This window comes from Cetorhinus maximus, chromosome 11 (assembly GCF_964194155.1).
Source record: "Cetorhinus maximus chromosome 11, sCetMax3.hap1.1, whole genome shotgun sequence".
Taxonomy (NCBI): domain Eukaryota; kingdom Metazoa; phylum Chordata; class Chondrichthyes; order Lamniformes; family Cetorhinidae; genus Cetorhinus; species Cetorhinus maximus.
This window is the reverse complement of record NC_135889.1, coordinates 61,620,111-61,633,311: the sequence shown is the minus strand read 5'-3', so window position 1 is coordinate 61,633,311 and position 13,201 is coordinate 61,620,111. Positions and strand designations below refer to the sequence as shown.

The 13,201-nt window shown below is 46.0% G+C and overlaps 1 protein-coding gene across 6 annotated transcripts in view; it reads left to right on the top strand.

Moving 5' to 3' along the window:
* Nucleotides 1–13,201, top strand: part of rapgef4a (Rap guanine nucleotide exchange factor 4a) — a 346,899-nt gene that overhangs the window by 262,947 nt on the left and 70,751 nt on the right. For all 6 annotated transcript variants that reach the window (XM_078552090.1, XM_078552089.1, XM_078552088.1 and 3 more), the window contains 2 exons: nt 7,223–7,259; nt 7,569–7,647. In XM_078552090.1, the coding sequence (XP_078408216.1) occupies nt 7,223–7,259; nt 7,569–7,647 (116 nt within the window). The remainder of the gene's footprint in view (nt 1–7,222; nt 7,260–7,568; nt 7,648–13,201) is intronic.

Sequence of the window (13,201 nt, the reverse complement as noted above, 5' to 3'; positions counted from 1 at the left end):
TTCCGACTAGGCACTTTACAGCCTTCCGGGCTGAATATTGAATTCAACAACTTTAGATCTTAAACTCCCCCTCCCCCCATCCCCACCCCGTTTCTCCCCCCTCCCTTTTTTTTCAATAATTTATACAGATTCTTCTTTTCCCACCTATTTCCATTATTTTTAAATCTAAAACTAAAACTTTTTTAGTCTTTCCACCCCACCCCCACTATAGCTGTACCTTGAGTATCCTGTCTTCCATTCTCAATTAGAACTTTTCTCAGACAATATCACCATCTTCAACACCTCTTTGATCCTTTTGTCTGTGACATCTTTTGATTATCTGCTCCTATCACTGCTTGCTTATCTCCACAATCACCACACCCTCAACTTCTCTCCCCCGCCCCCCACCTTAGACCAGCTTATATTTCACTTTTCTCCTAACTATACTCAGTTCTGCCGAAGGGTCATGAAGACCCGAAACGTTAACTGATTTCTTCTCCACCGATGCTGCCAGACCTGCTGAGTTTTTCCAGGTAATTCTGTTTTTGTTATAAATTTACTTGCTCGTCTTTAATACGAGGTATTGCAGACTCATCTAAAGAATAATTATCCACTCACTAACCACATTACCAAGACTAGCATTGGCTCTGACATGTTAAAGTGAAGAGTCATTGAAAATGCTGAATTCATACTGCAATTGTGTGTTTACACATCCTCAAGATTACGAGCTTTCCGTATCATTCCTCATTCCCAATTCCATTCTTAAAGGATAGCTAATAGAGAATTATATACATAGAATCTACATTCAGAAACAGGTCCTTCATTCCACCTGGTCCAAGTCGATGCTTATATTCCACACAAGCCTGCTCCCACCTACATATCTCTTCCCACCTGGCTCCCAGATCCTCTAGCCACACTCTTCTAATGCAAAACTATAATGCCAAACGTGAATACCGGCCCCATTAAAGACACAATGTTAAATCCAAATGACTTAAAACAGGGCAACTTAAAGCAAGGACTTGCTGTATGATATTAACAGGATAATTTACATGTTAAAAAAAAAGATTTTCCTTAACTCCAGCACATGCTTAACAAACAAAATCATCATTTGACAAGAAATAATGAAAAGAACAACTTTTTTCTTCTACATAGTTTTAATTAACCTATCTGACTTTCTTCTCTTTCTATCCATGTACCTTCTTCCATTTCCATTAGTTTGACTCTGCTCTCTCAACATTCCTGACCATGTTAACTCTGAACTTTGATTACCAACTTCACTTAATAGTTGGGGCTGTGACAATGATTTATTTGTCTTGATCAAAGATCCTGACTTACTTTGCTCTACCAGTAGATTCTGTGATGCTTGCAAACATTTGGTTTCTTTCTGACTTTCACTTTGGACTGTAGGGGGAATTTGGACTATGGGAGGTGTCTCATGCCGTCCCTTTGTTAGATTTCCTCTTTCAAGCAAATGATCTACATTACATTGACCAAGTCTCTCTCCAATCTTCACTAGATATATGGATACACCTATTGTCTTTACTGCAACTTCAATAACAGACATCTCCTTATCACCTCACTGGTTTTTCATCATGACCTTTTGGCCAGCCCTGAACTCTTAGTTTCATGCCTTGTGCGTCGTGACTCATCGTCTCTTTGTCTTGTTTTTCTTACTTTGCTATTTATGTTAGGCTTAAGAAAACTAAATCTTTTCCAAGAAGCATGCTTAAACACTTACCTGTAAGGTGAATAGTCTGTTGTGACAGGGGTTATCCTGTGAGAGAACAGAAAATTGTCTAGCCTGTGTCAAAAACAAACGTGGGAATTACTGCCTAGCTTGTCACCTAGCAATTACTTCTGCAAAGACTTCTTCACAATCTGTACACTTCTTTCTGCAGCACCATTCGATGCTGGGTGATATGGTGGTATTAGTGTGTTTGACTCCATTCTTTCTTAGAAATATTACAAACTCTTCTGGCACAAACTGTGGACCATTATCTGACACCAACACCTCTGGCAACCCATAAGTTGCAAACCAACTTCTCAAAACCTCAATAGTTTTGGCACTTGTGGTATTGGGCATAAACTCGACATTTATCCACTTGCTGTAGATATTGACCAAAACCAGGTACTCTTTCTCTCCCACTTTAAATAAATCAACTTGCACGCCTTCCCATGGTTTTCTTGTGTTTGATCATGGAATAAAAGGAACTTTGGGTGAATCATTTTTCATCCTGAAACACACCACAGCTTTGCACCCATTCTTCAGTATCTCTGTCTACTTTAAGATATGAAAAATAGCTTTTTGCTGCTGCTTTCATAGACTATCTGTGTGTGCTTTTGATGTAGTTCCTGTAACAATCTCCCACTAAACCTTGGCAGAATAATGACTCTTAACCCAAAGGAGTCAGCCTTGATCTGCACTCAGTGTAAATCTATGTATAAAAGACTCCTGTAGTTGCTCATCATCACACGTTTAGGCCAGCCAGTTAAGCACTTCACTGAGCACCACATCCTGGTGCGTTTCTTCATTAACTTCTCTGGCAGACACAGGCATGTCATAGGTGCATGTAAGGTAATTCACAAATAACTCAGTGACTAAGAATGAATCAATCTTCACAGGAAATCTTGAAAGATTGTCTATGTGCATGATCTGCTGACTATCGATATTTAATATCATCCTGATGGGCCATCAAAATCAGTGCCTATCTCTGAAGCCATGCTGCCACTAGAAATGATACTCCCCCTGAACCAAATATATTCATAAGGTTTTGGTGGTCAGTTAATAAATTAAATTTCATACCATACGGGTATTTGTGAAGCATTGTAATACTATATGTGATTGCTAATGCCTCTTTCTCAACTTGAGTGATTTTGCCCTGACTATGTTAAAGTATTTGAAGCACATGAAGTATACACTACAGGCTTCTCCACACTATCTTCCATTATGTGAGGTAACACACAACTAACCCTTGTGGTAATCAGTTAGGGAATCGAAGGTTGTGGGGAAAAGGCAGGAAAGTGGAGTTGAGGATTATCGGATCAGCCATGATCTCACTGAATGGCAGAGCAGAATCAATGGGCCAAATGGCCTACTTCTGCTCCTACATCTTATGGTGAGGCATCACATGCTAAAACCAGTTGTTTCTTGGGGTCATAATAGGTCAAAATAGCATCACTAGCCAGTACTTTCTTCACTTCCTCCACTTCCTCAACTGCTTTCTGATGCTCCACAGACCACTCCCAAGATATTCCGCCTTTGAACAATTGATACAGTGATATGAATGTGTTAGCTAAGTCAGGATGAACTTAGAACAATACACAACAATTTCTATGCATATTCCAAGTTCTTCTTTGTTCTCTGGTCCCTTTGCTTACAAAATCCCCATAATCTCCTGCAATGTGTGGATACCTTCACCATCCATTTGGTGATCCAGGTCTATTACACCTGACACCATGAAGCAACACTTGCGCTTTTTAGCTTTTAGTGTCATGCTCTTTGTTCTGGGACTTTGTTCAACCTTTCAATGTGCTCTTTCTCTGTCTTTCTGCTGATTAGAATGTCATCTAAGAAGCAGAACACTCCTTTCATCCCAGTTAGTCCTCTAGAACACTGTGAGAGCACGAGACACTCCAAATACTAACCTTTCATACTGGTACAACCCCGTGTAAGCAATTCTTTGCTTTTGTCATTTAATTCCAATTGCAAATATGCATTTGACAAATCTATCTCACTGAACACCTCTCCATTTGCTAAATTAGAAAATAAATCTTCACTGATAGGCAGTGGGTAAGTTTCATTCTCGATCACCTTATTTATCGTTTGCTTATAATTTGCACAATTCTGAATGGACCCATCTACTTTTTGAACTATCACAGTTGGTGCAGCTCATTCACCTTAATTGCTCCTGTTCTTTCTAATCTATCCAGCTCTTTACTTATTGCTCCTAATTGGGCATAAGGCACTGGCCTAGCCTTGCAAAATATTGGCTATATATTGTCCTTTTTCTTGACTTTAGCCTTGTGGTGCCAAATTTGATCATTTGGTCACCTTTGCTCTGTTGGCACTTCCTCAGTGTCAGATGTACTCTGACTGATCCCTTCTGTAAACAACAGGTTCAACAGCTCGGCCCAGCTAACCGTATCTTCTTAAAGCCAATTCCTCCCATTAGGGAGACATTTTTCCCTCTAATTACTACCAATAGCAAGTAATAAAATGCATCATCATACTCCACTTAACACTAGCTGGAATACTGTTATTTGAATAACTAGTCAGTTTCACACCAGTTTTGAGGAACAGAATGTGACTTATGGACTTTGTTTACACTCCTTCCAAGATAATGGGCACTGCTGTATCAACAATGATTGTGAATCTCACACTTTGGTTTCTACTGTGAGCACTTGAATTATACCTTCCGCCCTATTACATTCATCTTCCATATGCTGTTTTTCTTGCTCCCTGACTTAGTACAACTGTTTGATAGACATGGAAACAGAAGTTGATGTTATCATATTTGTATTTGAGGGCTTTCAGACTCATAAACTAGCTTTAGATCTATCACAACCTTGACCTGGGGCATTGCTGTGACCTGGAGCTTGGCCACAGCCTGGAGCATTTCTGTTTCCACCATGCCTGCATGCCAGCTGGATATAACCAACTTTCTCACAAGCATAGCACTTCCACTGGAAATGGGAGTCATTTAGGTGGTTGGTAGCTCCCAGTGGCAAGAGTAACATCTAAGCTTCTGTCTCTGAGGCTGTGAACATGGCTGGATCCTGCTGAAATCTGGTGGAGCTTTCCTGCCAGCTTGGGAAAAGGACTCCCTTGCAATTTGCAACTGTCTCTTTCTGCCATTTCCAGGGCTGTGGCCTCATCACAGACCTCCTTCCACATCAGCTTATTTCCTTTACACAAAAGCTTGGCCAGGGTTTTATTGTCCTTCAGGCCTCCTAAAGTTGATTTCTAATTTCATGCCATGCCCACAGTGGCGAGTTTTTTTTTAAATTCAAGGATGTAGTTTTCTCCAGTCTCACTAGGCAACTATTTCCTTTGACAGGATGCAACTCTCAAGGCAATTACATTCTTAGTTCTGCCAAAATAGGAGTCCAGAATTTCATTAATTTCAGCATATTCCACAGTACTGGCTGGTGTCTCTTGGAAAAACCAGGTTAGTCACTACACCAAAATCTCCTGGCCCCATCATGGTGAGGAAAATATTTCCTTTATCCTCATCACCTATTTTATTCACTTTCAGCCAAATGTGGAACCTTCATTTATAATAACACCAGTCCTGTTTGTTGGGGTTGAGTTCCCCTATTGGCCCAAATATGCTTTTTTTGTGCCATATTTTTCATTCAATTACGTACCATGCAGTTGTTCCTGGACACAACGTGTGCACACAGAGTAATCTTTCAAAATACTACATTTCTTCGAAATCAACTCCAAAAACTGTGTTGCAATGTTCTTCAGACCTTAATTTCTCTAATTTAAAAAAAAATCCATCCTAACCTTGTTGCCATCTTTCTGTTGTGTACTGAACTGAGAAAAGACTCACTCTGTGAACACAATGCAATCAGCCCTGTTGCAACACACTTTGTTTACACCTTCCCAACCAAGAGGGCAGTATAACAAAGTGCTCAGCCCTTACTATATGCTACAGTTGACCTGTCACTGTCAAGCAGCATGAAGGAGTCCAGCTCCAAGTTTGAAGAGGACATCGTGCAGTACTTACCCTTTTAATCCATTTTTACCTGGCCTCTGATTCCACATGCTCTTACGGTAAGGTGGCACCTTGTCATGGACTTTCTGAACATCCATGCATGCCAACCCCCTGCATTGCACTCGTCTGCTCAAGAATTCAATACGTCTGGTTAAACTTGACCTTTTATAAATTCATGCTGATTGATTTTTATTATAATCCTCCGTTTCTGGGGGCTGCAATTACATTCCCAGGTCCTGCTGTTGGGATGAAAATGTGGGTCAGGAACCTGGAAATGCCATTGGTGGAACACCAAGGAAGCTTTTTTTGAGGAGGTGGCCAATTAAGAGGCTGCCCCTGAGAGCCCTGTCCACTGTCGATTTAGATGGGAGAATGAGAGGGCACCTCTGGCAATTGTTACTGGAGGAGATGGGGGGAGGAGGGAATTAAATAAGGCATCATGAGCCCTCTGGCCACCTCCATCCGTTGACTCGGCTTCAGCCTCAACAGGGATCCCGTATGCCCTCTGAAAAATTCTAGACTGTGCTTGATGATTGCTGTCAATATAAAGAAAAGGAAAAAAGACTTGCATTTGTGTAGTGCTCTTCATGACTACCAGACATTTTCAAAGTGCCTTACAGTCAATGAAGCATTTTGAAGTGTAGGAACTGTTGTAATATAGGAAATGCAGCAGCCAGTTTGCAAACAGCAAACTCCTGTAAACAGCTATGTGATAATGGCCAGATATCTGTTTTTGTGATATTGATTGATTGAGGGATAAATATTGGCCAAGGCACTGGGGATAACTCCCCTGCTCTTCTTCGAAATAGTGCCATGGGATCTTTTGCATCCACCTAAGCAGGCAGATGGGTCTTCAATTTAACAAATCATCCTAAAGACAGTATCTCCAACAATGCAGCACTCCTGCAATACTGCACTGGAGAGTCAGCCTTGATTTTTTTTTTGTGCTGAAGCCCTGGAGTGGGAATTGAACCTGAAACCTTGTGATTGAGAGGCTAGAATGCTACCAAATGAGCACTGGTGGGCAGGTAGCTATCAACACCACCCCGCCCCACCCCACCCCACCCCACCCCAGAAGCAGCTTTGCTGAAAATAGACTGGAGGTAGGAATGTGACTGCAGACAAGCTCATTGGTCAAAGCATGAAATTGCTTCCTCAGCCCTTTGAAAGTTCAGCCCCTCCCTGTTGAATTTTTATATCTAGATACTGGTGCCTCTACTATTTTCTCCCTTCTTTGAACGTCTGTGGCTAGATGACATGTTTCCAAATGTTGGCTGATGCTACTTTGTAACTAGCTGCTGGGAGATGTGTTGGCGCTGGCTTGAGTGACTGACTTCTCATCCCTTCTTGGGGGCAGTACTTGGCCTGCTCTCTGTATTTCTGGAGTAGGCATGAAGTGTTGGTAACAAACACATGGTGACATTAATATCAAATTTTATATATGTTTTCTCCCAAATATTAATAACCATCTCCCTCTTTGTCGCCTTTGTATTGAACCAATTAACATTGTTTTTATTGTGTAGCTCAGAAGAAGGAAATGGCAAGACTTCACAAAAAAAGGTACCAATAATATAATGTCCAAAATTTGGAAGTTATTTTACTGTGTAAAATATTTGATTAAATTGTTTCTACAATGTACTGAAGATCCATGTCAGCTTATTTGTTAACATTAAGGTAGCTATTCTGAAGGCTTAACTACAATTATAAAACTTAACTAAATGTATACGTATCTTAGCACGTGCTTTACATGTGTAGCTGTGACTAAATTAACAGAATATCAGTCAGTAATATTGTGTATTGTTAGACTGGTAGATATTTGAAATGTAAACCAAATAAAAATAAAGCCAATTTTTTTCTTTTAATCTACAGCACAAAGTTATTTTGCGCCAGTTTAGCGTTGGTGAGGATAGACTCCAAAAGCGACAACCAATAAGAAGTATGGATGAAAGTAAGTTTAAAGCATCAGTGTTTCCAATAGCACTGATGAAAATGCTGAATGATCCTTCTCTCCACACAGCTGACCTCACCAAAACACGGGGTGCATGTGATTAAAATAGGGGCTTGTGTGCTTTGTCTTTCAATTTATTGGAGAAGAATACTTCTACTCTTAAAGCCATTCACGTCATTGGTTTCCCTTTGTTATCGAAGATGGCCACTTCTTGCGCACGTAGAGACATGCATTCTAATGTGGCTGAGCCCTACATGGCTTTCCATAGTGTGAGCAAGAATGAGTTGCCCAATCTTGTTCGGACTGCCTGGACGTCCTAACTTGCCTTTTGTCCTTAGCTACCTGCATTCTTTGCTGTTTGAAGTAAACGACAACACTCCCTGAGATTGCTCTGCGGGTCATTCTTTCCTGTGTATTTTTCTCCCAGTCTGTGTTGCACATGCCACTTTTCTTGAAGTTCACCTTCAAGGAATCCTTGAAGCTTAATCTCAGCCTACCTCACAGGCTGTGTCCAAGTTTAAGTTATGAATACATGGCAGTCTTAGGGATTTTATTGTCAGTCATAAGTACTAAACGTCTACTCCATCTGAGCTGGGTTCTGATGAGTACTTCAATTCCAGACATTTCTGCTCTTTGAAGTGCTTCAATGTTGGGCACTTTGTCCTCCAGTTTGATGCCCATGATGTTCCAAACACATCTTATGTGGAACCTATCCAACTGCTTAATATGTCTTGAGTAGGTAGTTGATGTCTCACAGGCATCTAGGAGGGTATGTATTACCACTGCTTTGTACACAGCAAGTTTTGTTGCAAGCTTGATACCTCGTTTCCTCCAGTCTCTCACTTAAATGTGCAAATGCTGAGCTTACTCCGCGAATTCTATTTTCCACCTTGCTGTCAATGCAGACGTTTCAGAGATAGGTGAAGTTGTCTACAACCTTCAAGTTTGTGTCATTGACAGTTATAGTAGGTGGGGTATAGTCGGAATTTGATAGTGGTTGGATTATCTCTGTCTTCCTTAGTCATCAGCTCCTTTTGAAAAACATCTCATGACCCTTTGAAGGCCATGCTCACAATATGACACGAGGCAACAGTCATCAGCAAATGGCAATTCCTGTATAATATCTCTGATACTTTAGTTGTGGATTTCAGGTTAAAGAGATTGCCAGCTGTTCTGAATTGGATATATATTCCATCAACATTTACATCAAATGCCCCAGAAAGCATGGCAACAAAGGAACTGAAGAGCACACGTTCCATGACACACCCCCTGCTTCACACCATTTGTTACGTCAAAGAGGTCAGTGCATTCACCACAGTCAGTGACTCTGGCTATCATTCTGTCATGAAGTTGCTGAATCAGAGGGGAGAATTTTCCCCATGTCGGGTGGGTCGTGCGTGGGTGGGCACGGACCCGATCGGCACCCACGATCAGGTCTGTGCCGCCATTTTATGCAGGTGGGCCAATTAAGGCCCGCCCAGCGTAATTCACGACTCCCGTGCATAGCGGGAGTGGGTGGGCGGCGGCGGGCATGCTCAGACCGCTGGGTTCAATGGCGACCCAGCGGCCTGTATAAATGAAGGCCTGGCAGCCTTGGAAAGGCTGCTCACAATGGCTGGGAGAAGGGCTCAGCAGAGAGGCAATGTGCGTGACGCAAGTCTGGAGGGTAGGCCAGCGGGACAGGCCAGGCTGGAGGGTAGGCCAGCGGGGTAGTGTGCCCCTCATTTTTCTGGTGAGTGCCTAGCTGCCCTCCTGAAGGAGGTGGCAGCACGGCGGGATGTACTTCCCCTGAGGGACAGGAGGTGGAGGCCGCCCCACCTGAACAAACATGCGTGGGAGGAGGTGGCCGAGAGTGTCAGCTCCCATGATGTGGTGCGGCGCACATGGGTCCAGTGCCGCAAAAGATTCAACAATCTCCTGCACTCGGGGAGGGTGAGTGCCATGTTGCTTCAAGTCACTTAATGCAGCTGTCACGCTTTCCCCCCAGCCCCCACCCCCACCCCCCTGGCAACTCTGAGTACAGTAACAGCATTGAAACCTTCACGGCATTTATCCCTCGATGGGTGTGGCAGCAGATATTGCCCATGCCTAGTTCACCCTGAGAGGGTTGAGCTAGGATGTGTTCTGCTTCCGCAGCATGTGTGACACTGACACCCAGAGTATAGAATGGGGTTGAAAGTCAAGGATCAGCACCTAGGCAGAGTGCTGGAACTGCGAAGCATGTCAAAGTCAGGGTGCTACAATGCTGGGAGGGGAGCTTCCAGTTGGCAGGACATCAATCCATCTGCTGGTCTTTGTGCTCCATGTGCTTGTGCCTCCTTGCTCAGCAAAGTGACACCTTGTGGTGCCACATGTGAAGGAGGCAGCATTTGGGCAATGCGGGGGTGGTGGTGGGGGGTTGGGGGTGGGGTGTGGGGGGGGTGGTGTCAGCCCTGGCTTGTTTGGGTGAGTGTGCGGCAGCTGTGGGGTGATGAAGCACTGGAGCCCTGTAATGTCCCACTCTGGCTGGGTTGGTAGGGATGCGATGGGAATCCAGGTTCAGGCTGGACTAATCAATGCTCCTCTCTCCTTTTCAGGAAAAGACTGCGTACAATTCCGCTGAACGAATGCGAACTGGCGGAGGCCAGGCCCAGTTGGCCATCCTAATGGCTTTTGAACAGCAGGCCATGGACCTGGAGAGGCACCACGTCCCCAGGTCCGCCGGTGGCGATGAGGCTGGGGAGCCACGGGGAGGTATGTTTGGTGAGCACTCAGGTCACCATGTGTGTCCCAGAAGCCATGGCACTGCTGAATGCTCAGTGATTGAACTTAGCAACGTGGGTTTCCCATTGATTATGGAAGGAGCAGCACATAATGATCCGGGGGAGCATCATGCAAGTTGACATTTTCTGCACTGTAACTAATCAAATATCCTTTTTCTTCCTTTCAGCATCACTGGAGCAGGGCCGGGATGAGGAGGCAGAGGGACCACCTCTCACCCCTGAAGCCCCTGAGCCAATCCACTCACCAGTGTCACATCATCTCAGCCAGGCAGGCACCAGCGCAGATACTAGCACCTCGGTGGGAATTAGATCTTCGGCTAGTGTCCCAGGGCCCGGTGGTGAGGGCACTTCGCACTCGCTTGAGATGTGGGTGGAGACAGAGAGTGCCCATGGCACCAGCAGTCAGAGGACTGCTGGGGGCCAGGTACATGCTCAGTCGGTGGCTGATGATGTGCCTCTGGAGTCGTCCGTGAGGCAGCGAATGCTGGAAGTGCAGCAGGGCACGCAGGACGATCTGGTGGAGATACATGAGGCTATGCGTGGCATGGCGCCTGTGCTGGAGAAGTCCACGCGGAGCATCACTGATGCAATGAGCCTCATGGCCGAGCACCATGCTTCCTCCATGGAGAGACTGGCGACTCTCGTGGAGAGGCTCCTCCAGGGGAACAATCAGGGCCTCCTGGGGTTGCGCTCGGACCTGCAAGCCCTCACAGCGGCATTGACCTCAGCTGGTCAGTGTCAGTGTAGGAGATGGTTTGGGCACCAAGTATTCCAGCTCGGTGCCCATCCATCCACAGTGAGCAGGGAGGTCTGAAGCAAGCTCACGTCAGCACAGCAACTGCCTGTCATCTCTGCGGGCTCCTCTCAGGGTGCTCCGGATGAGGGCAGCAGCTTCTCCGCCCCCCTGTGCCAGTGACCGTGGCATCCGATGAGGCCGCGGCTATTGTGGAACTGGCCGCTCCCTTCCAGGCGGGGCCATCAAATGCTCCGCGGGCCATAGGACATCCGCCAAGGTCATCAAGGCCAACAGGACAGCACAGTGAGCAGGCTGTCTCAGACGCCAGTGCCAGCGAGGGTGGAGCGCCCGTAAGCATAAATTTAAGGCACATTAGCCACACCATGGGTTTCTCACTGGTGCTTTTATGTTGGCCCATAGTACTTTCTGGAAGACTTGGTGTGATGTCCAACACCTTTTTTTTTCGCTTTGTGAAGTTACATTTGTTCACTTAATAAATTTTGACATGTTGCCAAGCCTCAGGGTGATTCCTTACTTCTACAAGTGGACAGGAAGCCATGATGTTATGAGTGAGTTGTTTGACATTGAGCTTTATTGACAAGGGCCTTAATTAATGTTCCTCCCCGGGCTGATTTAGCACTCAGGTATCGAGTATGGAGCCTGCAGCCCTGGCGTGTTTTGAAGGTCCATCTGTGCTGTGCTAGCTGAAGGTTCTTTGGATTAAAGCCTCCCAGGTGTCCCTGCCTCCCTGGAGTATGCCCAGGTCAGTCTCTACCCCCTCAGCATTTCCCTGCACATGCTCATCCTCGGACTCACTGCTGGACACATCGTGTGCAGCCGGAGCAACTGTGTCCACGTCTTCCTCGTCCACTGCGTCGCCCGTTTCCAGCGCAAGATTGTGGAGAGTGCAGCATGCACCCACTATCAGCGACACACAATCTGGGGGGTACTGGAGTGCGCCCCCTGAGCGGTCCAGGCATCGGAAGCGCATCTTGAGAAGACCGATGGTTCTCTCCACCACAGCCCTTGTGGTGCTCTGGCTCCTATTGTACCGCTGCTCAGCTTCTGTTCTTGGATGGCGGAGAGGCGTCATGAGCCACCTTCTGAGGGGATAGCCCTTGTCATCCAGCAGCCATCCATCCAGCCGGGCTGGAGCACTGAAGAGCCCCGGCACCTGGGAGTGTCTGAGGATGTAGGTGTCGTGGGAGCTGCCTGGGTACCTTGCACAGACTTGTAGAATCAGCATCCTGTGGTCACACACTATCTGCACGTTCATGGAGTGGAAGCCCTTCCTGTTGACAAAGGCACCGGGTTCACCTGCTGGCGCCTTGATGGCTACATGTGTACAGTCTATTGCACCCTGGACGCGGGGGAAGCCAGCAATGGCCGCGAAGCCTCTGGCTCGCTCTGTCTGGCTGGCCTCGTCCCAGCGGTAGTGGATGAAAGTCAATGCCCGTCTGAACAGAGCGTCTGTAACCTGCTTGACACAAGTGTGGACAGCTGATTGGGAGACTCCGCAGAGATCACCCACCAAGCCCTGGAAAGAGCCAGAGGCATAGAAGTTGAGGGCGGCTGTGACCTTTAGAGCCACTGGCATGGGATGCCCACCCACACAGTTGGCGCAGATCTCAGGGCCTATCATCTGACAGATGGAGGTGACTGTCTCCCTTGAGAGACGGAGCCTCCTTCAGCACTGCACCTCAGACATATTGAGGTAGCTGCTTCGCCGCCTGTAAACCCTGGCAGCAGGATAGTGGCGTCTTCTGCGGCCGCTTCCGCTATGCACTTCCTCTTAGCCCTGTGCCCCTTGTGCCTGCATCTCTCCTCCCAAAGGTGGCATCCCTGGAGGCTGAATGTGAACACCCACTTCTGGCCCTCCCTTCCTCCCCAGAGGAGGTGCTTCCAGTGGAGAGCACAACTCCCATTCCCAGGCTAAGGGAAGGCTTCCTGAATGTTCAGACCCCAGAAATGATCTTACTGTAGAGTCCTGACGAAGTACTCCTGTGCTAGCAGCTGGTATGAGTTTTGAAGTCTTCCTGCTCACACAGGCAAGTAT